Source organism: Ammodytes marinus, assembly GCF_949987685.1.
Source record: "Ammodytes marinus genome assembly, chromosome: 3".
NCBI classification, from domain to species: domain Eukaryota; kingdom Metazoa; phylum Chordata; class Actinopteri; order Uranoscopiformes; family Ammodytidae; genus Ammodytes; species Ammodytes marinus.
Genome location: NC_137232.1, coordinates 22424978 through 22448295, shown reverse-complemented (window position 1 = coordinate 22448295; position 23318 = coordinate 22424978). Strand labels below are relative to the sequence as shown.

The window sequence follows — 23318 nt, the reverse complement described above, 5'->3', positions numbered from 1 at the left end:
TCGCCCAAATAGGATGCACTTTTCAACACTAACAATCTTGGCCGCATGAAGTAGGACATCCGGGTACTTCTAACCATCCTAAATCTGGCCACAAGAATCGGGACATCCTAAATCTTTTTTCTACATACTATATAGTAGAAAGTATGCGATTCGGAACGCAACCTATGTCTCCACCGTGTGACAGTCAAGATAAGATATCTCCATACAAGAGTCAAAAATGGAAACGGTTCAAACATTTCACATTTTATTTTGTTCCACTCATACGGCTTGACAAACTGCTCTCATGCCAAAAAAATAAAAATAATCAGACACCAACTGAGACGCTCATTCTGTTAAGTACCGTTTAGTTTTACAGCACAGCCAACGACTGAGTCACTTATGTACACACAGATTAATCCTGATGACATTACAAACATCGTAAAAATTATAACTATGTAACATACATAATGACATACAATATTCCACACATCTGCTCTGTATTGCTTTTGATCAGTTATTGGCATAGAAGGAACATATAAATAACCAGAGGTGAATGACAGGCTTCTGAAAAATAAGAAGCAAACATAGTATCAGTCTCTTTGGTGATTTCACCTCATTTATTGTGTAATTTCAAGAGAGGAGAGACCTCCAATTTTACTGATCAACAAAGACACATTATTGTCTGTTTAAGGCTCTGACTACAATGACAAAGAAAGACCTTGAGATAATCCAAACCATTGGGCAGTGTGGGGAACTCAATGACTCTAGAGTAAACCTACATCTCAAGCACCACGGATGCTTTTACCTGCTCTATATCTGAGTCACGCAACTGGTCCGAAGGCCATTGCATGGCGAGACTTCAGTGATGTGTTTGGACTGTGTTTGATAAGTGCAATGTACAGTGGCACCACCCAACCTTTTCCTGCAACCTTGTAACAGTAAGGCAGTAAGACACTTTATGTAAAGCTTTTGAGTCAAAGTGAAACTTGTTGTGACTTGTAACCCTTCCATGTTAAATGGCATTAATCTACTGCAGTAGTTGTGTCATAATGAGGATCTTCCAGTCAGACCTCTAACTGTGTGCCGCATGCCGGTGTAGAGATATCCCTATAGTCACACAAATCCGAATTGTGCCATCCCAAGGAACTCATAGATTTAAAAAATATGTATATACTCATTTATATTTGATTGTAATCCAATAGGGAATTAGTTAAAATACATATAATTGGTTACAGGTCTGACTCGTGACGAGTTGTCACTGGACTTTAGTATAGATAGATGATAGATGATGATTTAGGCAACAAGGTGCAGGGCAGGCTTTGACTTTCAGCAGTAGAATTAATTCATCTTTGGGGATTTAAGTTGAGCAGTTTATATTTCTAACTTGATGTTCTGATATTAAGTCAAATGAAAATGATCCTTCCGAAGTGTCGGGGGCTGAATTACAGTGTTGAACACATATAATAATATACTTTATTAAAGGAGGGGCTCAAATCATCAGACCCATAGGCAGAGTATACTTTTAGTAAATAACATCACCGTCTGGAATTCTCCCCTCCAAGCCAGCTCACATTTCCTCCGTGATATGCAGTCCACGTGCCATATAGCTTTATTAGCTCCAATTCGTTTTGGTTGAATGCTGCTCACAGTCATATTTAAAATTTCAGCCTGGCTCTGTGGAGCAGACAGTCTGTCTTTTAGGCATTGACAAGAAAGGGATCTTTTTCTGGTCAAACTGAAATTATCCCAAACCTGCTGCAACACATCTACAGCTCAGGCAGGCACACGCTCTCAGTCTCTGTTGGACGAATGCTCCCGCTGGATGTAAAAGTCATTCTGAACTACACATTTTGGGTCATCCAGCAGTTGAATGAAATATAGTCTTTAAGTCCAACTCCAAGTCCCCAGCAATAAGTCAGCAGTTCCAGTTCAGATCATTAAGTCACAGGAGAAAGCACCTCCTCCCTCCCTCCTCACTGGATGCACACATACTTCTTCCACCAGGACTTGGAAAGCATCCTCATCTTGTCGGCCGTGCTGCGGACCTTCCTCTCGCGCCTCACCCTCCTGTCCGAGTGCCGCAGCCCCACGGCGATGGCCGCGTCAAACACCTCCTTCAGGTTCTTCTGCGTCAGTGCCGAGCACTCCACGTAGGTCACGGCGCCCACTTTCTCCGCCAGCGCGCGGGCGTCCTCCTCGGCCACAGGCCTCTCCCTGCGCCGCGACAGCTCGATCAGCACCTTGACGTCCTGCCGCAGGTCGCACTGCGTACCCACCAGGAGCACGGGCGTGAGAGGGCAGCGCCGGCGGATCTCCGGGACCCACTTCTCCCACACGTTCTGAAAGGAGGCCGGGCTGACCACGCTGAAGCAGAGCAGCAAGGCATCCGTCCGGCTGTAGCAGAAGTGGCGCAGCTTGTCGAATTCATCCTGCATGGTGGAGAGGCATTGAAATGGGACAGTTAGCAACGGGGTGGATGAATGTCCAGTGTTTGGAGATATCATTAAGCAAACATGTTTCCATTTAGATCTGAATCTTTACTTTGTGATGAAATATTTCCCTTTTTCTCAGCCAGGTCTGGCCACACTAATGCACTGCTCTGGTCTACATACTAGAGTACCTTTAACAACACAGAAAGGGAAATGTTCCAATAACCATCTGATACTAAGTAGTAGGCTAGTTTAAATAGTATTTATATTGTGCTAATATAGAGAACACACACACACACAAGGACTACCTACTCATTAACATCAGCCACAGCAAATCTCTTAAATTAACACTCTGGAGCCACACAGCTTTGACTAACAAGGGCCTCCCACACCCATGAGTACACAGATTAAAGTTGGCAGAAACCTGACACATAAACCTACATCTCCTTCCTCTTAATCCTCTCCTTTCCAGCACACATCTCCTTATCCCCCTGTGCCTAAACAAATGTTGTTTGTTTTTGTATTGTATTATGGACCGTTTTCTCTCTGTGTCTGGAATAAAAGAAGGAGAAATGCTTTGTGCCGGCTGCCTCAGATCTTTATAAAACGCATTGCAATCGGCAAAAACAATCAGGCTTTTTAAAAACGTGTGGATTTGACGCAGTGGACCTTCATCAGCTTGTGAATTTGCCAACCCAAGCTTTGGCCTCGCGCTGTGATGACGTAGGTCCATTCTGCAGGATATACACACACATATCAACATCTCTGAGTATAAGGAGCAAGTTTATCAGTTTTGGCGGCAGCTGTTATGGTTTTTCTCTAGACCGTTTCTGTCTCTCTTTCTCTCAACCTTTTTTTTGGCACACAATAACCCCCAACAAGCTCCCTTCTTATGAAATTGCACAAGTACAATAAGTGTTTGCCGACCTTCATCTGCCCGTATATGCCTGGGCTTGTCTGCGTGCAGCTTGCAACATGCCGCAAGGTTTTACATGCATTAGGGGCTTTGTTCAAATGCCTCGTTCCACTCTAGAGCCAAGTTGTCTTTGATTCTGTGTGGAACTGGCAGCGCCCTCTCAGTGTTTGTGAATGTCAAATATGCTGCTCTCAGGGCAGGGTTCGATGGAGTCGGATTATGAAACAACCACATAGGCCGCAGGGAAAATATAAAAATTACTCTTTCACAACCTGCTCCTCCCTTGATTGCCCTGTGATACCAAACATCATAATGAGTCAATAACTTTGCCTGGCAAGCTCCCCGTACCACTGTGTCTCTAACAGCAGAGAGACAAGGAAAAGAACGTCATGACTTTTTGCATCATCACCTGAAGTCTGACCTAAGGGCTGTGCCCTCTCCTTCAACACAAAGTCACTGCACCACCACACAGTCTATACCGCGGTGTTATTCTCCTTTCTGATTAAAACTGACAGCCAAGCTCAGGAATTTTTCCATTTATACACAGATGAGCTACCTGAAATAAGCAGGCAAGAGGTCTCTTGTGTGAAGGCAACATGGGCGGGCCGCAAACACAGAATGTCTTTTACTAAATCAATACTTTTACAATTCAACTTTTTAATTTTGTTTAATTCTTTGTTTTTTCGTCTAATCTATTTATTAATCAAATGTGCAGATATAGGTAAAAAGACCCTCAAAAAGTAGTGCTTGTTGTCATGCTCAAATGGGTTATTTTAAGAAACAGCTATGCTTGCAGTTTTGTGAGGATGTGCATAGGCCCAGCTGTGCTTTTAGCTAAATGCTTACAGCAGGTGTAGTGTTTACCAAGTTCACATACCGTGGTGTGTTAGCATGGTAACATTAGCTAATCATCACTAAAGACAAAGTACACCTTAGGCGGGTAGGAATGTCATAGTTTTGCAGGTATCTGGTCATAAACGTAAATATTCATACATTTAAAACTTTGGCCTGACCATGGCTTTGAGATGTTAAGGGTTGACCATAGTTATTGCTACGTTAATGTCATTGACATTTTTCACTAAAAACTTAAAATGTGAACCTTATAGTACAAAATGTCATCGTAATCCATTAAAAAGGTTGTTGTTCAGTCTGGATTATGCATTGAGAAGCATCCAGGGCATAGCTTACATTGAACCAGATGGGTGGACAAATAGTGATGCAATAGTATGTGTTTGTGCGTGAACAAAAACTCACCTGCCCCGCAGTGTCACACAACTGTAGTCTCACCGGGTTTCCATCCACCTGAACCACAGCTGTAGAAACAAAACAATCAAACAGAGAAAATAAGTCACAGCTGTCAACAGGACTTTAAGCCTTCACACACACACACACACACACACACACACACACACACACACACACACACACACACACACACACACACACACACACACACACACACACACACACACACACACACACACACACACACACACACACACACACACACACACACACACACACACACACACACACACACACACACACACACACACACACACACACACACACACACACACACACACACACACACACACACACACACACACACACACACACACACACACACACACACACACACACACACACACGATTATCTGGACTAAACAAAAGTCTGCCAGTTGGAAACACAAAGACCCCCTGCTCAGCTCTTCCAGCTTGCAGACGGCCCGCTCTGTCTCGCCCACCCACTCTGCCAGTTACCGTTGAGACCATTACACTTTACTGACGCTGGGTCCACTCCGTGAGCTTTGTTCTCTCTTGTGTTTCGACACAGGCCTTTCCAAGGCTGTCTAATAGGAGGAGGAGGGGGTGAAAACAGAGCAGATTTTGTTTGTGAATTGAGTGACTGTCTTCCTATAGGCCTCATGTCCAGTTTGGAAAAGTGGATGAGTCATTCTAACAGCGAGTTTCATTATAGGGCCATTTATTCTTTTCAGAGGAGAGAGCACAATGCAGAGCAGCAGGCACATGGAAACATTTATAATGCGCCTGGAGTGTGTGGTCGGTCATACCATCAGATCAAAAAGTTTGCTTGGAACTATTGAAATTGTATGACAGGCATCATAGCCCTTTGCTCTCACAAAAGCAAGGAAAAAGAGCGGCAAGAAAGGAAAGTGAGAGAGCTGCCATTGTGTAATTATTTCCTTATCCCTGACATATGATACTCCTTTGATTTTTTCCGGACCAAAAAACTCCCTCTTATCATCCCCTTCTCCTCTGCGTCTATGCCACCTGTGGCATTGCGTAACTGCTCAGAAGTCGGCTTTCAAGAGGACGCTCTGATTTTTTCCGTGGCACCGAGAAATGACATCACCGTACAAGGGCCCCCAACTGCACAATCACTCTCTGTCAGGCCCAGGCGAAACACAATCTCTGCCTCTGAGCTACTGCAACAGATGTGCCCATTCCAGTATAGAGGAGAGGGCTCCAGGGGTCAAGGCTGACAACAATAGGCAGAGTTGTGCAATCCAAACCCCCTGAACCAGAGGAGGCTCACTGTTCTGTGTGGCAGGGGTTGATGTGTGTTCTCACCCACTGTTTTATGGGATTTGTCTCGTTAGTTGTACTGCTCATGAGCATAATGTCAGACAATTAACGAAGATTAAGGACAAAAATGCTTTAGGTTATATATCAGTTTACAGGATACAATGTCAAGTATCCATTCCTTAATTCTAAATAATAATAAAAAATGTGTCAGGGTGCAATTTTTCCAATGTCAATGCTGTCTGTTTATGCTCTTGTATGCAACTTCTGACAACAACAGCTGACAGTCATATGTTAAAGACTTCACTGATTTTAAAGTTATACGGATAAGGATAAGGATCGACTGCCTGAATATGTGATTGTGAAGTAACAAAAGGTGATCAACAGGTTACAGGTGGGTTTTTTTCAAGCCAACACTGTTTGGTATTGAAAAAAAGTTTTCCCCTTTGAAGGATTTTGTTCTCTTCTCTTACTTTGCAGTAGGCAAAGGCTTGCTGCTGGAACTAGTGAGAGGGTTCGGAAAGTGGAACAGTGCCAAATTGAAGACCTGGCTACATTAGGGAGGATAACTAACTCCTGTCCATTGATGTAAATGGGAAACACAAACACATCTGTCACAACAGTGGAATAACATGGTGGATGGCAGGATGGGAGGGAAATCTACAAAGATGCAAAGGTGAGGAAAAGTTCAGGGAAACCTTGTGAGATAGTCGTGCAGGTAAAAACCAAATGACCAACTTTGAAAGTGGAAAAAAAGTAATTTAACGTTTCATAGAACAGAATTTACTGCGTTACTTATAATATGTTTTATGATAATTATATTTCATTTTAAAATCTGTTAGGGTCTGTGTGAAACCCTGAGACATCAAAAGGATATTCATACTAAAAACTTATTAGTTCCCTCATTTGGAGTAATGAAGAATGAAACAAATCATATAGGCCTACATTTAAATAATATAAAATAGCAATATCCTTTTCTATCTTTTGCCTACCTGAGAAGTCATCAAATGCAGTAGGGACGTATTTGGTTGGGTAGCCATTCGTTGTATAGCTGACAACCAGGCTGGTTTTGCCCACAGCTCCGTCGCCGAGCAGGATGCACTTCAACAGCCGCTCCTGCGGGACCCCTGGCCGCGCGGGTTTGGGATTGTGCGGGGGCACCGGAGGGGCCATGGTGCGTCCGTAATCCATGGTGACTGGAGGTGACATTCAATCGGCACTCGCTACTTCACCGTTCACTCCTCGAAGGGCATATAGAGGGCCCACCATGAGAACAGGGTCCCCTCTCTACAAGTGTTCCAAAATGCTAATGATCGCGAGCAAGCGGGTCTCGTGAGTAAAACTCTCCTCCCGAGTCCTGTCCTGCGCGTTGCCAAATCCACTGTGGCAAATCAGCATCGGGATTTCAGCTTGGTACTGTGAGGTTTACAATGCGTGGGGCGGGTCCAAGATTTATATCGTCTCATTGATTTGACTAATCCCGCCCACTTCACCTCCCAGCAGCGGAGGGCTGGAAAGACACAGGTTGATGAAGTTTGTATAATTTTTTTTTTCTTTTTTGAAAATATAAAGCACAATATTCCCACTGGACTCTCCTGGGGGGGTTGAATAGAAAGGAACGTAGGCTACTTTTTTGTTGTAGTTTCATCATATTGTTAAATTTATATTGGTTTTATTTTTCTTTGTTTTTATTTCAGCTAACTGTGAAGTTGCCATAGCATGACGTAATTGAGTTGATTTTTTTTTTCAGGCATGTCCAAACGTGTCCCCACCAGACAGAAAAGGACAACCTTGACGACGTCCATTTGGACACATGACACATAAAACACTGACATTTCAAACCCACTCAGACTCTCTGACCTACTTTCATTTGTTGCCAGCTGAGCAAAGAAGAAAGCTACCAGTGGCTACAGACAGTTGGAAGAATGAAGCCAAAAATATGTCTCATTCACGGTGTGTTGGTATATGAAATGGAATCATTCAAAAGTAACTCTCGCTCTGATTGGATAGTTCTTCCAACTGTCCAGTTGCTGAGGTGAACTTGTTTTGCTAGTCCCAAATTGCAGACTCGTTTAGGGAGTATGCTGTTTTACCTTCTGCCGCCCCCTGGTGGTTGGAATCAAGAAAAAAAAAACGAAACTGAACTGACCCATTTGATAACTCACAGGGCAACTGGAGCATACTGTATATCAAGGGTCCCAAAAGATTTGTATAACTAATTTCACATGTACATGCATATGCAACATCTTTCATTTAAATAAGATTTGTCTCTGTAGGTAAGAAATAAATGAATGATCAACACAAGACCCGTACCACAAACAGGTTACCAATTACAGAAGAATCCAGCCTGGTGTGTTCTGGTGTGACACTATTGTTTATCCGACCCCAAACAGACATTTGAGGAGGTCAAAGCTGAAAATTCACTATAGGGGAAAATTTTAATTTGTATACATTTTGGGGCCTATGATACATTGTACTCCAACTGATTTAAAGTTCCCTTTAGAATAAATGTTTGCTACTTTTCTATCTATAAAAAAGTCACACTACACTCCTGCTTTATCTTTTACCGTGTTTATTTTCCCAAGATTCAAAGTCAAATTATTTTCAAGAATACTAAATGATCAGTGTAGGCTACAACCAAAAATGTATGTAATGTCTGATTTCGATAAATTAACAAAGATTTACTTTCCTGTTTGGATTGAATTCATCTTTCAACCGCACTGCAACTACATACTGTATATATAAATAAAAAAAACAAAGCATATGGTGACTTCTAAGAAGTCGTATTTTAATATAATTTGAAGAGATAAAACTTATTGAATTAACCTTTTTTGTATATGCCTAAGATAGATGAGGATACAAGCACCTTTTATTTCGCTGTTATCGCTATTCTCTTTGCTGAAGATTCTCTTAAAAGTAATCCAAGACAAACAATAAATTGTAGTTGGAAAGAAAATGAGCCCAGTTTGTGTGTGTTCATGCACAACTACTGTACGTCCAATACTAAGCAGGACATTTTTTCTGAGGCTTACGGATCGCAAATTTGGGTTTCATGGATCATGTCTGTGAATGTAAAATTGCTTTTAACTGCAGCACGCATGTAAATAATGCAACAATAAGGCATAAGGAACAGACACAATCTGGTGAGGACTTTTTGAGCAAAGTGCTAGAGGTGAAATGTGGACTTCAGCTACAGAGTATCCTTAATCGTTTTATTATTTCTAAAATGTATCTATTCACTTTTCTGTATAAGATACCTTGTCATGGTACGCATGTTACTGTCACATATTGTACACATACAAAACACCATTCTCGGGAAGGCAATGGTAAGGTAACGAGAAGTGGTTTGTTAGGGAGAGTTGAAGTTGCTATACGCTACTGTGATTCAGATCATGCATTATAACCTGCAGTAAGAAAGGCACCTGCTGTATTTCACTCCCATGTTTCCTTACAAGGCTGAAAATAACCACATTAAGAGCAGGGGAACGAAATGCATCTGAAAATCAATAGGGAACTTTCCGTCAACTGATAAACTTTGTTTATGATACTTCTTGATTATTGATCCTGTAGCAGGTAATCTGTATCCATCGCTCAGCACTATGTTTACATCAATAAATGAGGGAAAGCGGCGCCCAGTAGCGTAAGCAGTGAAGTAACATGAGAAAACACAGGCAGATAAAAGAAAACAACTCAGATGAAAAGCCATGTGTATGAAAGTGAACAACTGTGTGGATGAGAAGAAACAGAAAGTTTTTGGAAAATAAAGAAGAAATGTGACTTTAATTGCTAATAGGTAACAGTTTCATTTCAGCAAGCTTCATGTCAGGAATCACACACACACACACACACACAGACAGACACACACCAACACACTCGTACGCGCACGCACACTGATTATCTATCATGACAATGGATATGCATTCAGGAAAGTGCATGTGTGGACACATGCATCCTTAATGTATGTAGTTTTATGCAGCCATGAATAATGATGACCCCTGTTTTAGTCCCCTTGCTTAAAATCGCTTGACTTCCCTTAGCTAGGGCGAGAAGCTGTCGGTGTGGGAACTTCCCATTTCTGGTCATAGTACCTCATTTGGACTATAGCTTCCTACCACCTAAGACACTTCTTGACTCATTATTTTACATATTAAAAACAGTAAAGATTTCCAAGGATGGTCACATACACGCGTCGTTAAATTTTTTCATCTCTGACGTCAATCTTTCCATTTCATTCAGCATTCATACACCTTGATTTCACCTTGATTACGCTTCAACCCCCAAACCTTCAACCCCATAACTTAGATACAGAGTATAAAGTACCATGCGTGATTCTCATCATTGTCCGTTTAAGTAACCTCCCTTCCCTTCCCCAGTCTCTGAAGCTCCGTTCAGTGGAGCTCTGAGCACAGGCTTCTGGGTAAGACATCTGAGTGACAGCCTGGAACTCTGGGAGCGTTTCTTTTGGTTCTTGTTCATCAGTGTTTACTGGCCTTTGGGTTTGGCGCCACCGGGAGTTGTGTCAGCAGGAGGGCCACCGCCGTGGGCAAGTCTTATAAGGCTGTGGAAGAGAAATGGAGGATTAGTGATTAATTGGGCACTTTTTGGTTTTGAGCATTTACATGCACATAGGCAGGCTGTGATTAAATGCATGACTTTTATATATTTAAAAATATATTATTATGTAAGCCCAAACACCACACAATTGGGACAAAAGCTGAACAAATCCTGAACTTATTGTTAATTTAATTCTAATGCAATAGGGTTGAACTAATCTTATTGTTGATTATGTGGTAACTAAATCATGAAAAAGAAGCTGAGCTCAACAGAGGCATTTCTATATATGAGAGACAGGATGTACTCTTTAATCAAGTCTGTGTATTCCAGTGAGCTCTAATGAACGTCACAAGGTAGTCGTGAACACTCGCAAATATTACCAAGTATGGGTAGTTAGACACTCTCAACATGTGTTGATTGTGACTTTGTGCCAGAAGATGGCGCTATACTCACGTGTCCTTGATGCTGTCAATTTTTGCCTGGATTTTTGCAAATACGGCATCCACCTGCTCCTGTGAAGTAACAGAAATACAGAAAAATATATTGATGATGGATACAAATGAAATAAAGGGCCAGTTAAAGTGATAGTACAAAGGATTTGTTATTACCTGGCGCTGTCTGTAGAAAAGTGGCAGAGAAAAGAGAGCGATCACACCTGGAGAAGAAGAAAGAGGAAAAAGTTGAGAAGTTGTCGTGAACGTGTGTGTGTTAATGGATTCTATATTTCCACATCGGTTTCAATTCTTACCAATGATGAATATAGTAAGACCATTAGCCAGGGCTCCCAGGAACGTCACAAGGTACATAAGAAACAGCAACTAAAACCAAGAGAGAGAGAGAGAGAGAGAGAGAAAGAGAGGGAGAGAAAGAGAGAAAGAGGTTTTAAACTCCCATCGATGATGCCTGCAGGCGTGAACAAACTTCCAACCCTGCTCCATGTTCTTTTTGCTTACTTAATTTATTTTAGAAAGCATTACATCATGCTGCAGTGTCACATCATTCACTGCATTGTGTTATATAGTGTGGATATCTATAACACCACTCCATAAAACAATCCATGCTGACATCATTCCCACCTCAATGAAAAAAAAAATTAAAGCGTACTCGGAGTACTAGTCTCCTAATATGGCTCTCTGTGTTTCCCCTTATATCCCAGAGCGTCACAGGCCTGCTCTATGGGATCCAGTGTTGCCCTGACAGGGGACACTGCTGTCTCAGATGGAAAGAGATTCCAGCTTATCCCGGGCGTCTCCGCGTTGCCCCCCTGTTCCAGTGTGTCAAGTCACATACCGGCCAGGTCAGGGTTGAGAGGGGGGAGGGCCTGGGATTTAGGGGCTCGCGCTGACTCACCATTTACTATAAATGTGTTAAGACTGTCTGCTCCAAGGCAGCCGCTAGTAATGATCAAAATGCCATCATTTATGTGGACATTTGATGATTTAAATGATGTAAATATAGTGATACACCGGTGAAGTTTACCAAGCATACACTGATGGTTGGTGCTGATGTGTGTAGCATCAGTCCTGATTTAGAAATAAACCCACATTCCTAGTCTGTCCTTGAAAAAGGATAAAGGACAAATCATTTTATCATTTTATATTTGTGCCATAGCACTGAAGGATCCTTTTCTGTTCCCTTTAAGATTGATACGGTAGTTTTAAAATTCTCGAAATCCTTTGGAAAAATTGTTTTAGAGATGTTCTCATCCTGTGAATATAAAGTAAAAACTTTAAATGTATACTGTGGCAGCACACTTTGCGTAACAAAATGTGATGCTAATAATGCATAATGCTTCGGCTCTGCAAGAAACAGGCCTATCCAGACACTGGAGGAAAAGCAGAGATGAGAAAAGCGAGGTAGGTTGCCTCCTTTTAATGATGTTAGTACCAATTCAAATTCATTACAAATATTTTTTTCTGACTTCTCTACATATGATTACCAAAATCTGTTATTGGGGCTGACAGTTGCCGTCAGAGTTATTGCCCTTATTTTAGGACTAGAGTCTGTAGCTCTAATGAGGGAGACGGTTGACATGGCGATGCTGTTATCTCCAGAGATGGAGGGATGAAGATGATGGATGATGGAGCAAAATGAAAGAATGCAGAGACTGACTGACATCGGGGTTAATGAGGGGGAGAGGTTCCAGACAAGGTGAAGCAAGTCTTTGAGGACAGTTCATTAGGAGAGTGAATACACACCCACAAATCAACTAAGACTAGCTTAATTAGTTGGCTTAGCATACCTTGAGGGACTCAAAGAGGTTTCCTACAAAAAAGAGATTCTTTAGAGAGTTGACAGCTGACACAGTCATGACGATGGCTTTCCGCATATAAAGGTCGGCTTCCTCTCCACTGAAACTGACGTCCAGGTCCAAGTATGTCCTGAGAGGAAATGAAAAAACTAAATGAAGACATGAAAAGCAGAATAAAAGCAGCTCAAATTGATGATAAACAGAATTTTTAACATATTGTTATATTTTAACAATGACTTAAAGGCACAGACCTCTTCATAACCCCAGCTATGCAAATAGAAAAACCAAAGCCAATATTTTATTTCTATTGCATGCAAGCAGAGCAGACATCTGCCAAGATAAAGAAAGAAAATAGGAATTCCATCGGAAAATGTTTTGCCTGTGAGAGCTCAGGCACTTAAAACATATACGCACCACGGCTGAATGGTGTGAATCCACCTCTGTGTGTTATTTATTTTTTCCCTGTAGAGCACTCTCCTTGTTTTATTTAAGATAAAGGCTGAGTATAAGAGGATGAAACAAAGGGAGAAATGCCCGCTGTCTTTAAAAAATAAATCAAAGCACAGCTACAAAGCTTACTTGAAGGGGTGCTCTCCATCGCCCCAGTTGAGGATGTGGAGGACTTTGTAGTAGATGCGCACTGAGATGGTGAAGCACATAACAGCCAGGGAGACTGTGGAGAGCACAGTGATGATGCTTAGCTGGAACAGGGCCAGCAGGCCGACCACTAACCCTGTTAGCACCATGCCTGTCCGCTCAGTTTCCTTCCAATAGATCAGGTCCATCACTGACGAGACAAGGAGGACGCAGAAGAAAATAATGGTTAAGCCAGGAAGGTCAACAAAAATGACAGGAGAGAGATAAAAAGTGAGAATGACTAGTGACTAGAGAATACTAGTGGAGAACGTACATGTAGCCATTGAGACAGTAAAGTCTGATAGAATAGACATTTGATTTAAATACTGTTGGTATTAATTGAAATAAAATATCAGATGTGTGATATCATTTTCAATCAGGAGGTTCTATCACACAGCTGATAGCATTGTGAGTTACAGCATCCTTTCGGTTTTCACAAATTAGCCACAGCAAATTAGTGGCTGGGGAGCTAGGAAGGAAGAGTGGCAGGGAGCTACATTCGCTCAGCCTCTGACATAGGGATAGAAGGGGTATAAAGGCCAAAGAAGTGGAAGGGGGTGGGGAGGCTTGGAGGGCCTTCCAGCCTCCAGGATGACAGAATATATACAGCAGCTAGGAGGACACGTCAGGCTTCGGCCTCGGGCTAATTTTAGCCCTCGGATGAAAATGGGAGACAAGCGGTCGCGGAGTATTTCAAATGCAGCCTTTCACAGCACCTGCTTATAAACGTCAGCTCTGTCCACACCCTGTTGGTGTCCCTCTCTCTCTCTGTCACCCAGCAACAGCTGCCGTGGAGATTGAAGCTTCCTGCAGAGCAGTAGAAAAAGTGATACCTTCATCTAGCTTGATTTCTATTAAACAGCACATTTTACCATGACAACATAAAACCTTTGTGCATTACAAGAAATGGAAAACCCTAAAACTAAAGACTACAGAACACAGGCCATAATAGAAACAGTGTTTCTCTTTTTGTGTAATTACAGGTTATGTTGGATGGCGTGGCACTGTCAGACAGGCGTAGCCCTTTGTACTAGCTATTCAGGGAAATGCTAAGCCTCAGAATTAGAATAAAGGGAAGCCTCTTTGAATAAAATGCACTGACAGCAGGTGGGTTATTTATAAGCATTACCGCACACAATTAATACCCACAATGCCCCTGGAACACACCTGCGCAGCGTATTTGTTTGTGCTGCTGACATTGTGGGTCATGGTTACACAGCACAAGGTGTGAGAGTAGGCTAATCTACTTAAGAACAATAGAAAAAAACCAACACTGAAATATCGAAAGCGTCTATGAACAAGGTCTATGCTAAACCAAGGAAACATTGAAGATGCTTCTATATCTAAAAGCATGGGCACTGTACTGAACTACTCACACTGCATTTATCCTTTAATCACCAAATATTTATTTTTAAACACACATGGAGCAACATTTACCTTCTGAAGAAGTATAAATCGGAACCGTGTCTATATTCCCACAGCCTGTTGGTCCCACATTTATGAGTAATCTAAATAAGCAATAGATAATAGTATGTCTGTTTGTGTGTACCACTCCTATTCTAACCTCTCCCTGTCCCGTTACCCTAACCACCCAGATGTGATGCCTGGACCTAATGCCAATTTCAGGAACAAAGCGCTGTGGGACCATCCGGCTGTGGGACCAAAGGACTGTGGGAACATAAGAATGACCCCATAAATAAAATCACCAAGCATATTGTTAAGACTTGGAATTCCGTATTTTAAGGGGAAAGGAAACATATTTGCTTTCTTTTAGAGAATTCGAGGATTGAAACTACTTTCTTTCTCCGGTAAATATACAGCAAGGAACAGAGAACAGCCAGTTAGCTTAGCTTAGCATGAAAACCAGAAACGGCTAGCCTGACTCGGAATCAGCCAAAAACATTGTATCCTGCCTGTTTGATCTGTTAATATGTGCGAAACGTGCAAATTTTTTTTTTTTTACAGATTAAACAAACATGGCAACATGTTCATTACTTTCTACTCACTGTAACCATACAAAGTCACTTCATTATTATTTCAGTTTCCCATTGCTGTTTACTGTATTACTGATATCATAGTTATTGATGCAACTATTTTTACGTATGAAATATTTTTATATTTTTAAATGTAATTTCTATATGTTATCACAATTGTTTAAATTGTATCTTGTAAGGATATATATACACACACACACACACACACACACACACACACACACACACACACACACACACACACACACACACACACACACACACACACACACACACACACACACACACACACACACACACACACACACACACACACACACACACACACACACACACACACACACACACACACACACACACACACACACACACACACACACACACACTATACTGTATATTTATATTCTAAAATTGGAGCATCAGTAACGAAAACCGATTCCTCCCAGGGATTAATAAAGTATTTCTGATTCTAATTCTGATTTAGAGCGTTATCACTGCTAGGATTGTGTTACCTGGACAGGGCTAGCTGTTTGCAGCCCTTATGCTAAACTAAGATAACTGGATTAACGTCAAACTTTTTCTTCATTAATGGGCATGATCTCCTTACTTGTGGCAGAAAACATTCTATAAACTATGACACATTTTTTATTGTTGGGTATAAATAAACATTGCAGCCTTTGGATGCCCTTAAGGGGGGTACCTCTTACTTTTCAAATGTTGTGTGTGTCCCCCCATAACTCAACTCAACTGCTTTTGCACAACACATTAATCCACAGTACTTCAAGAGCATCAAAGCTGATGGTACAATGATAAAGTAACTTAGTAAGCAGGTGGTAATAATTGCAAGCAGCCAATCAACCAGTATCAGCATAGATCACACGTCAAGCTAGCATGACTCCAACGCATTTAAACATCAACATCTATCTAATTTGACACAGGTCATGTCAGCCTTAATCACATGTCCAGGAAACCTTGTAGTACTACAGGTACAGATCTGACATGCTTCTCTTTAGCTTCAGAGAGGAAACATAAAAATTGAAGAGAAACCAGCTGCAGCTAGCAGCCGCTATCTACAAAGAACCTACCAGAACCAGATAAAATATACTCATTTGAATCGCTGTTGCTTATTCAAATGAAGACTGTTGATAGGTTGTCCACACCCCTGCTACATCTGAACAGCTCATCAGTTAAAAGCCATACACACACCTCTGCCGTCTTCAGAGATTCTCCTTGTACAATGATCAAAATAAAGTGAGAAATCCACTCTATTCCCACCTTCAAGTCACCAAACTTAACATTCCACTACTGTACACTTTAACAGTTTTCCACACATTCACACTTGAATCTATAGCTTTCTTCAGCCTTCTCTCTTCCCGCTGAAATCAAACACAGCTCTTTGCAGTAACCGGCCAACAAGTTCACAACTGTAACCGATCACCTAAACATTGTCTAAATATGTGGATTCAGATGCAATAAATTATCCTCTTTTCGGTAGAAGCTTAAAGTCTCACCTTTACTGGCCATTTTGCTTGACGTTCCTAAGTTTCCTTTTTACACCCTCTGTCCCTCTCTCGGTTCCACTGTGTTCCCCTCGGCCCCCCTGAGCTGTTTTTGGCCACCCCCTGCTCGCTCAGCAGTCCGCAGAGCCCAAGAGCCAAAAATAAGCTTGTCCAAAGCACCGCCCACATCCCCGTCAAGTCTCCCCAAGAGCTTCATACTTAAAGAGACGATTCCCAACACAATCACTCCGAGCCCTTAAAAAACAATCCTTCTTTGTTAGAAGCAGAAGTTATTTCTGAAGCAGAATAATTTTGTGGAACTCCTTTGCAATCCAATAAAAAGTTTTACATAAAGTGTTTAGCCTATATTCATGTGACATCTGACACCTGAAAGAAGAGAACCAGGGTTCATTTTCTTTTAGGTCATTGAGCCAAAACCTTTCAGTGCGATCATGACGATAACGAATAGAGGAGATTCTAAGGATGGGGTAGAAACAAGTTAACAATTATAGAAACAATTATAATATTTTCTTTCTTTAAGAATTTGTTGGGCATTTTTGCAGAGAGACAGAGATAAAATGGGGCAGAGAGGGGAATGACATACAGAGAATGACGGATTCGAACCCAGGTCCGCTGGAACGAAGACTGAGCTTTTAAGGGGCGGGTGCTCGAACCACTACACCACGAGTTGTTGGAAAGAGATGCCTTTCAAGTGATATTGTTGTTTAAACACAATCAGCTGTATAGGTAGAATACACTGGTCCGGAGACACATTTCAGTTGCTAAAATGCAAAATCATATGCAACCCCTAAAATTAAAATAAATATTGTGCTCCAATAGCCTATGTTCAGGGTCTATTAACTCATGACACCCTAAACTCTTTCATAAGCCTGACCACACATTCATCAAGAGTGTAAGGGTAACTGCCCCCCAACCCCACGCCCAGTTAAAATAAGACTGAACTCTGATGCTCTGGACTGTATGCCATCAATCTGGAAGAGGGGACGTTGTCCCTCGCTCTCCTCTTTCTCCCTTTCTCTGTCTCCCTCACTCCAGCAAACTCCCATACACTGTGTGTGTGTGTGCGCGTGTGTGCGTGCGTGCATGCGTGTGTCTGTGTGTCAAACAGTGATACACAGTGACATAATTTTTTATGCAGTGTAAGTCCAAAAAGTCTGCCAATGCCAGGAATGCTTTCCCAACAATTAGCCAATCATTTCTGAAATCCCTAGGGGCGGTTACTATGGTGACAAAATGAACAGCCAGCACTTCCGGGGGGAGTTTGTCTTCGTCTGCCCTTGCTCTTGAAGGTCCATGCTGAAATCTGATACTTTCATTACTTAAAGTATTGATTTGTGAAATCAATAAAACTATCTGGCACAGAAACAAGTCAAAGGCAGAGAGATGATACCTGCTATGTGGGTGCCCTCCAATAGGTTGAGTGCTGAAAACCAGTGATCGCTGACCAGCTGTTCCTGAGAGTTTAGACCAATTGCGGCAGCTGACATGGACGCTGGGCCTCTGGGTCGCACAGATGTGAGCAGCTTGACTGAGATGGTTTCCCTGGTGACGGGGGACTCTGGCTCGGGGGTCTGCGAGACTGCTGCAGCTGCCGGGAAACAGAAGATGATGTCACTGTGATGATGACGCTATCAGTGACAATTGTTTAATAGGCTAGTTTGAGGTAAAGAGGTAAGAACGGTTTGACGCTCATTGATGCAGACACAGGGAGGTGGAATAAGTAACTAGTGCAGAGGAGAATAACTGAGAAGACTCTCATATGATTTGATAAAGACCAGATCTTGCAAAATCTTTACTAAGGGATTTAAATCTGTGAAACCAATTGGGTATATGATCATTCTCCGATAAAACAGCTTCTTAACACATTTCTTAACTGTTTCTCACCCTGGAGTATCTGTAAGGGGCTCTGACGCTGGGAAGACGGGAACAGAGGGGGAGGCTGGACAATCTGGGTCAGTGTCTCCTCTCTTTGGATTCCTGCGTCTCTTTCCTGAGTTTCTGTGTCGAGATTTTGGGGATAGGGCTGTATCGAAACCGTCTCGGTTCGTCTGTGTGTCTCCCCCCTTGCTTCTGCCATCTCCTGCTGCTCTCTCCTTTCTGACCCTTCCACTTCCTCGTCGCGGCTGAGGAAGGCCTGAGGGTCCCAGTCCACGTCGGGGCAGTCCAGCAGTGTCTCCAGGGTGTCCGTGCGAATCAAAGAGGTGCGACTGCCCCGAGAGCCACCCCCCCTGCGTCGGTCGCGGAGTAGCCGCGAAGTGCCCACAGCCTCTGGCTCTGCGATGGCGATGTAAGAGAAAGTCAGCTCCAGGGCGCTCTGGTGAGGCGTGCCCCAGATGGACGGGGATGAAGCCAGTCCATCGTCATCGTCTGGATCTCCGTCTCCACCCTCCTCCTCATCATCAGACCATTCCCTGGCTGTTTGCAGCTCGCACATCTCCGACTCCTCATTACCACCTGCAGAGCAAAAAAAGACGAGAAAGTGGTCACATCCACGCACAAAAGGGACATACAAGACATTAGAGAAATCTAAACCTAGACAAAAATATATTTACAAAATTGGCATTTTTTCTATTGTTGGGACCTCTGTTTATTTAGTTCAGTGTGATACAAGGCAAGTGATTAAATAGTTATATCAGATGAAAGCAGCAAAGTGTGCCATTTGCTGGGAGAAGAAAGTGTTTCATATAAAGTGAAGGAAACCCTCTGTGATACTGTAGCCGTGATTAAAATGTATTCCTGTGTTTACCTCCGTGTTTTAGAGGTGAGAGGTGTTTAGACGTATTATTTCATGTTAAGCTCAAAGGAAAGGTTTCAGGAAGCAGGAATCTCATGTTTTTTGTAAGTACAGTTAAACATAATTTCTTAGTAGTGGATGGTGTCACATGTGTGCCTTCATACCATCAGTGCATGGAGGCGTTGAGTCTGGAGTGGACGCCACAGAGCCATATTCCTCTGGAGAGAAAACAGTCAACACTGAAGTTAATATACGTCTGTTAGTGAACATGCAGAAGCAAAAAAACATTGGCAGAAACACACACGTTTTGTTGCCACTTTTAGACTCTGCATACCCCATTCCTTGTACTAACGTGAAATTATTAATAGCATAAAACCCCCAAGAAGCACTGCAGTAACTTGCTATGACTCATTTGTTAAAGCTACCACATCCAAGCTGTTCTTCCTTAATTGTATTTTGCATTAAGATATTGGTAGATAAGCTTAATAACAACAAATATTTCCCTCTATTCAAAACGACAGCCCATGCCACTAAACTTAATACTATGTGCATATACAGGTCCTTCTCATATAATTAGCATATTGTGATAAAGTTCAATATTTTCTGTAATGTACTGATAAACATTAGACTTTCATATATTTTAGATTCATTACACACAACTGAAGTAGTTCAAGCCTTTTATTGTTTTAATATTGATGATTTTGGCAAAAAAGTAAAGAAAAACCAAAAATCCCTATCTCAAAAAATTAGCATATTTCATCCGACCAATAAAAGAAAAGTGTTTTTAATACAAAAAAGTCAACCTTCAAATAATTATGTTCAGTTATGCACTCAATACTTGGTCGGGAATCCTTTCGCAGAAATGACTGCTTCAATGCGGCGTGGCATGGAGGCAATCAGCCTGTGGCACTGCTGAGGTGTTATGGAGGCCCAGGATGCTTCGATAGCGGCCTTAAGCTCATCCACAGTGTTGGGTCTGGTGTCTCTCAACTTCCTCTTCACAATATCCCACAGATTATCTATGGGGTTCAGGTCAGGAGAGTTGGCAGGCCAATTGAGCACAGTAATACCATGGTCAGTAAACCATTTACCAGTGGTTTTGGCACTGTGAGCAGGTGCCAGGTCTTGTTGAAAAATGAAATCTTCATCTCCATAAAGCTTTTCAGCAGATGGAAGCATGAAGTGCTCCAAAATCTCCTGATAGCTAGCTGCATTGACCCTGCCTTTGATAAAACACAGTGGACCAACACCAGCAGCTGACATGGCACCCCAGACCATCACTGACTGTGGGTACTTGACACTGGACTTCAGGCATTTTGGCATTTCCTTCTCCCCAGTCTTCCTCCAGACTCTGGCACCTTGATTTCCGGATGACATGCAAAATTTGCTTTCATCCGAAAAAAGTACTTTGGCTTCTCTGTAGCTCAGGTCAGGCGCTTCTGCCGCTGTTTCTGGTTCAAAAGTGGCTTGACCTGGGGAATGCGGCACCTGTAGCCCATTTCCTGCACACGCTCAGTCCACTGCTTCCGCAGGTCCCCCAAGGTCTGGAATCGGCCCTTCTCCACAATCCTCCTCAGGGTCCGGTCACCTCTTCTGGTTGTGCAGCGTTTTCTGCCACACTTTTTCCTTCCCACAGACTTCCCACTGAGGTGCCTTGATACAGCACTCTGGGAACAGCCTATTCGCTCAGAAATTTCTTTCTGTGTCTTACCCTCTTGCTTGAGGGTGTCAATGATGGCCTTCTGGACAGCAGTCAGGTCGGCAGTCTTACCCATGATTGCGGTTTTGAGTAATGAACCAGGCTGGGAGTTTTTAAAAGCCTCAGGAATCTTTTGCATGTGTTTAGAGTTAATTAGTTGATTCAGATGATTAGGTTAAGAGCTCGTTTAGAGTACCTTTTCATGATATGCTAATTTTTCGAGATAGGAATTTGGGGTTTTCATGAGCTGTATGCCAAAATCATCAGTATTAAAACAACAAAAGACCTGAAATATTTCAGTTGGTGTGCAATGAATCTAAAATATATGAAAGTTCAATTATTATCATTACATTATGGAAAATAATCAACTTTATCACAATATGTTAATTATATGAGAAGGACCTGTACATTTCAGATCATTGAAACCTGAACATTTTAGTTGCATACTGTTGATCAGTAAGCACACACTCATTCCCTTACAGAGCTATGCTGGCAGGACTAAAAGGCCCTTCACTATATTAGATAGCCAGTGTGACATTAGCTTATAAATTAACCCAGGTAGAGCAAAGAACACAGCATTTTATCTTCTGCACGTGTGTGAATAATAAGAAAACACTTTTCTTTAAAAAAGGTAAAGAATATCATGTTGGTTACTTTTGTGACAAAAACAGATGAAATAAAAAAACAGATAAGCCAGCACAACAGAAGCGTTTAAGGAGAGAAAACTCCTCATTCTTAACCACATGAACATTTTCAAATCAAAGGGTGGCAACAACAACAGAATATATGTCTCCTCCTGCACTGCATCCATCCATTCAGCCATGTGTTTATTGAAGGTAGGGGAGAGGAATGGAGGATAGGAAGGGGGTGGGAGGGCTGAGCTAACACATACGATGCTCACAGCAGTTAGCAAGAAAGGATGCTGAACTGGAATATAACCATGTGACGATGGTAAAGTGAGATACACAAACCCAGACCTCCACTCACACAAACACAGATGGCAAACAACAGAACAGAAGCAGACTCACGGCAGTGGGAGAATCCTAAAACCTGGCCCATAATACTCCATCAAGGCATCGCTGGGCCCATCCAGTCTGGAAGCCCCCCCTCCCTCCCTCCTCTGGTGCCGGTGTGGATGTAACTCTCCTCCTTTCTCCTCCTCCCTCCGTTTCCTGCTGTTGAGCAGCTCCCTCGCTTCGCCTGCCTCACGCTCCGTCACTCAGCAGCCCCGCCCTGCCTCTCTCACACCACCATCCTCCCTCCTCCTCCCCTTATCTGCCCTTGCATCGTTGTGACTGCAGCCAGCGGTTGAAATGTAAAGCTAACGCTACAGCAAAGGCAGTGAAGCATGAGACACACTATCCCCTTTCGGTCCGAGCCTGTCGTTCACTCCCATTCACAGCTAATGTGTCTTTCACTCCCTTGTCATGCGTTTCCATCTCAGGATTCTATAGGAGCAGGCTGTAAGAGAAGGGAGAAATACATCATTAATAATGTATAACATGAGCATATACAACACATAAGATGGGCAAGAAAGGCTGAAGCTCTAGTCTAGGTCAGCAGCATATTTAAGGTCGTATTAGCATTGTATAAGCATGTATCATATCAAAATGTTAATACATATTTGTGTAACTGTACAAACAACGCCAAAATGTATCTGAACATCTGGAGTATACATAATGTACAAACTATTTTTTTTATTTAAACTGTATAATAAAAGTGAGGTCTGTGCAACACTGAAAACTAGGGGGCAGCAGTGTAGCTTAAGGTAAGAGAGAAAAATTAACAAGTTTTGGAAAATGTATAAGAACTAAATTCTAATAAGGCTTTAAAGCAGGGGTGTCCAAACTACGGCCCGCGGGCCAACAGGGGTGTCAAACACTGATTGATTGGCCCGTGGCACATTTTAAAAATATAATGTAATATGGCCCTTTTAGTTTTTAAATAATTTAAATGCATTCATTATATCACAGAGAAACATATCCCATAAAAGAAAAAGAGCACCAAGCCCATCCCAGAGGACCCTGCATAATATTTTATTTTAAATTAATATTATTAT

At 42.2% G+C, this 23318-nt stretch overlaps 2 protein-coding genes across 2 annotated transcripts; both read right to left on the bottom strand.

Moving 5' to 3' along the window:
• Window positions 1-263: 263 nt before the first annotated feature.
• On the bottom strand, window positions 264-7284 carry rhoub (ras homolog family member Ub). The gene is made up of 3 exons (XM_080053624.1): window positions 6864-7284; window positions 4579-4637; window positions 264-2408 (listed from the first exon to the last, which is right to left on the bottom strand). Exons 1-3 carry the CDS (start codon window positions 7078-7080, stop codon window positions 1953-1955), a joined length of 732 nt encoding a protein of 243 aa, XP_079909750.1. The 5' UTR covers window positions 7081-7284; the 3' UTR covers window positions 264-1952.
• Window positions 7285-8742: 1458 nt separating this feature from the next.
• Window positions 8743-22318, bottom strand: rtn2a (reticulon 2a; the record flags this gene model as incomplete). The annotated part of the gene is made up of 10 exons (XM_080053070.1): window positions 8743-10429; window positions 10879-10937; window positions 11034-11080; window positions 11174-11243; window positions 12668-12806; window positions 13256-13463; window positions 18217-18414; window positions 18711-19280; window positions 19725-19778; window positions 22288-22318. The coding sequence occupies 10 exons, from the start codon at window positions 22316-22318 to the stop codon at window positions 10354-10356; spliced, it is 1452 nt and encodes a 483-aa protein (XP_079909196.1). The 3' UTR covers window positions 8743-10353.
• Between the last annotated feature and the right edge of the window lie 1000 nt (window positions 22319-23318).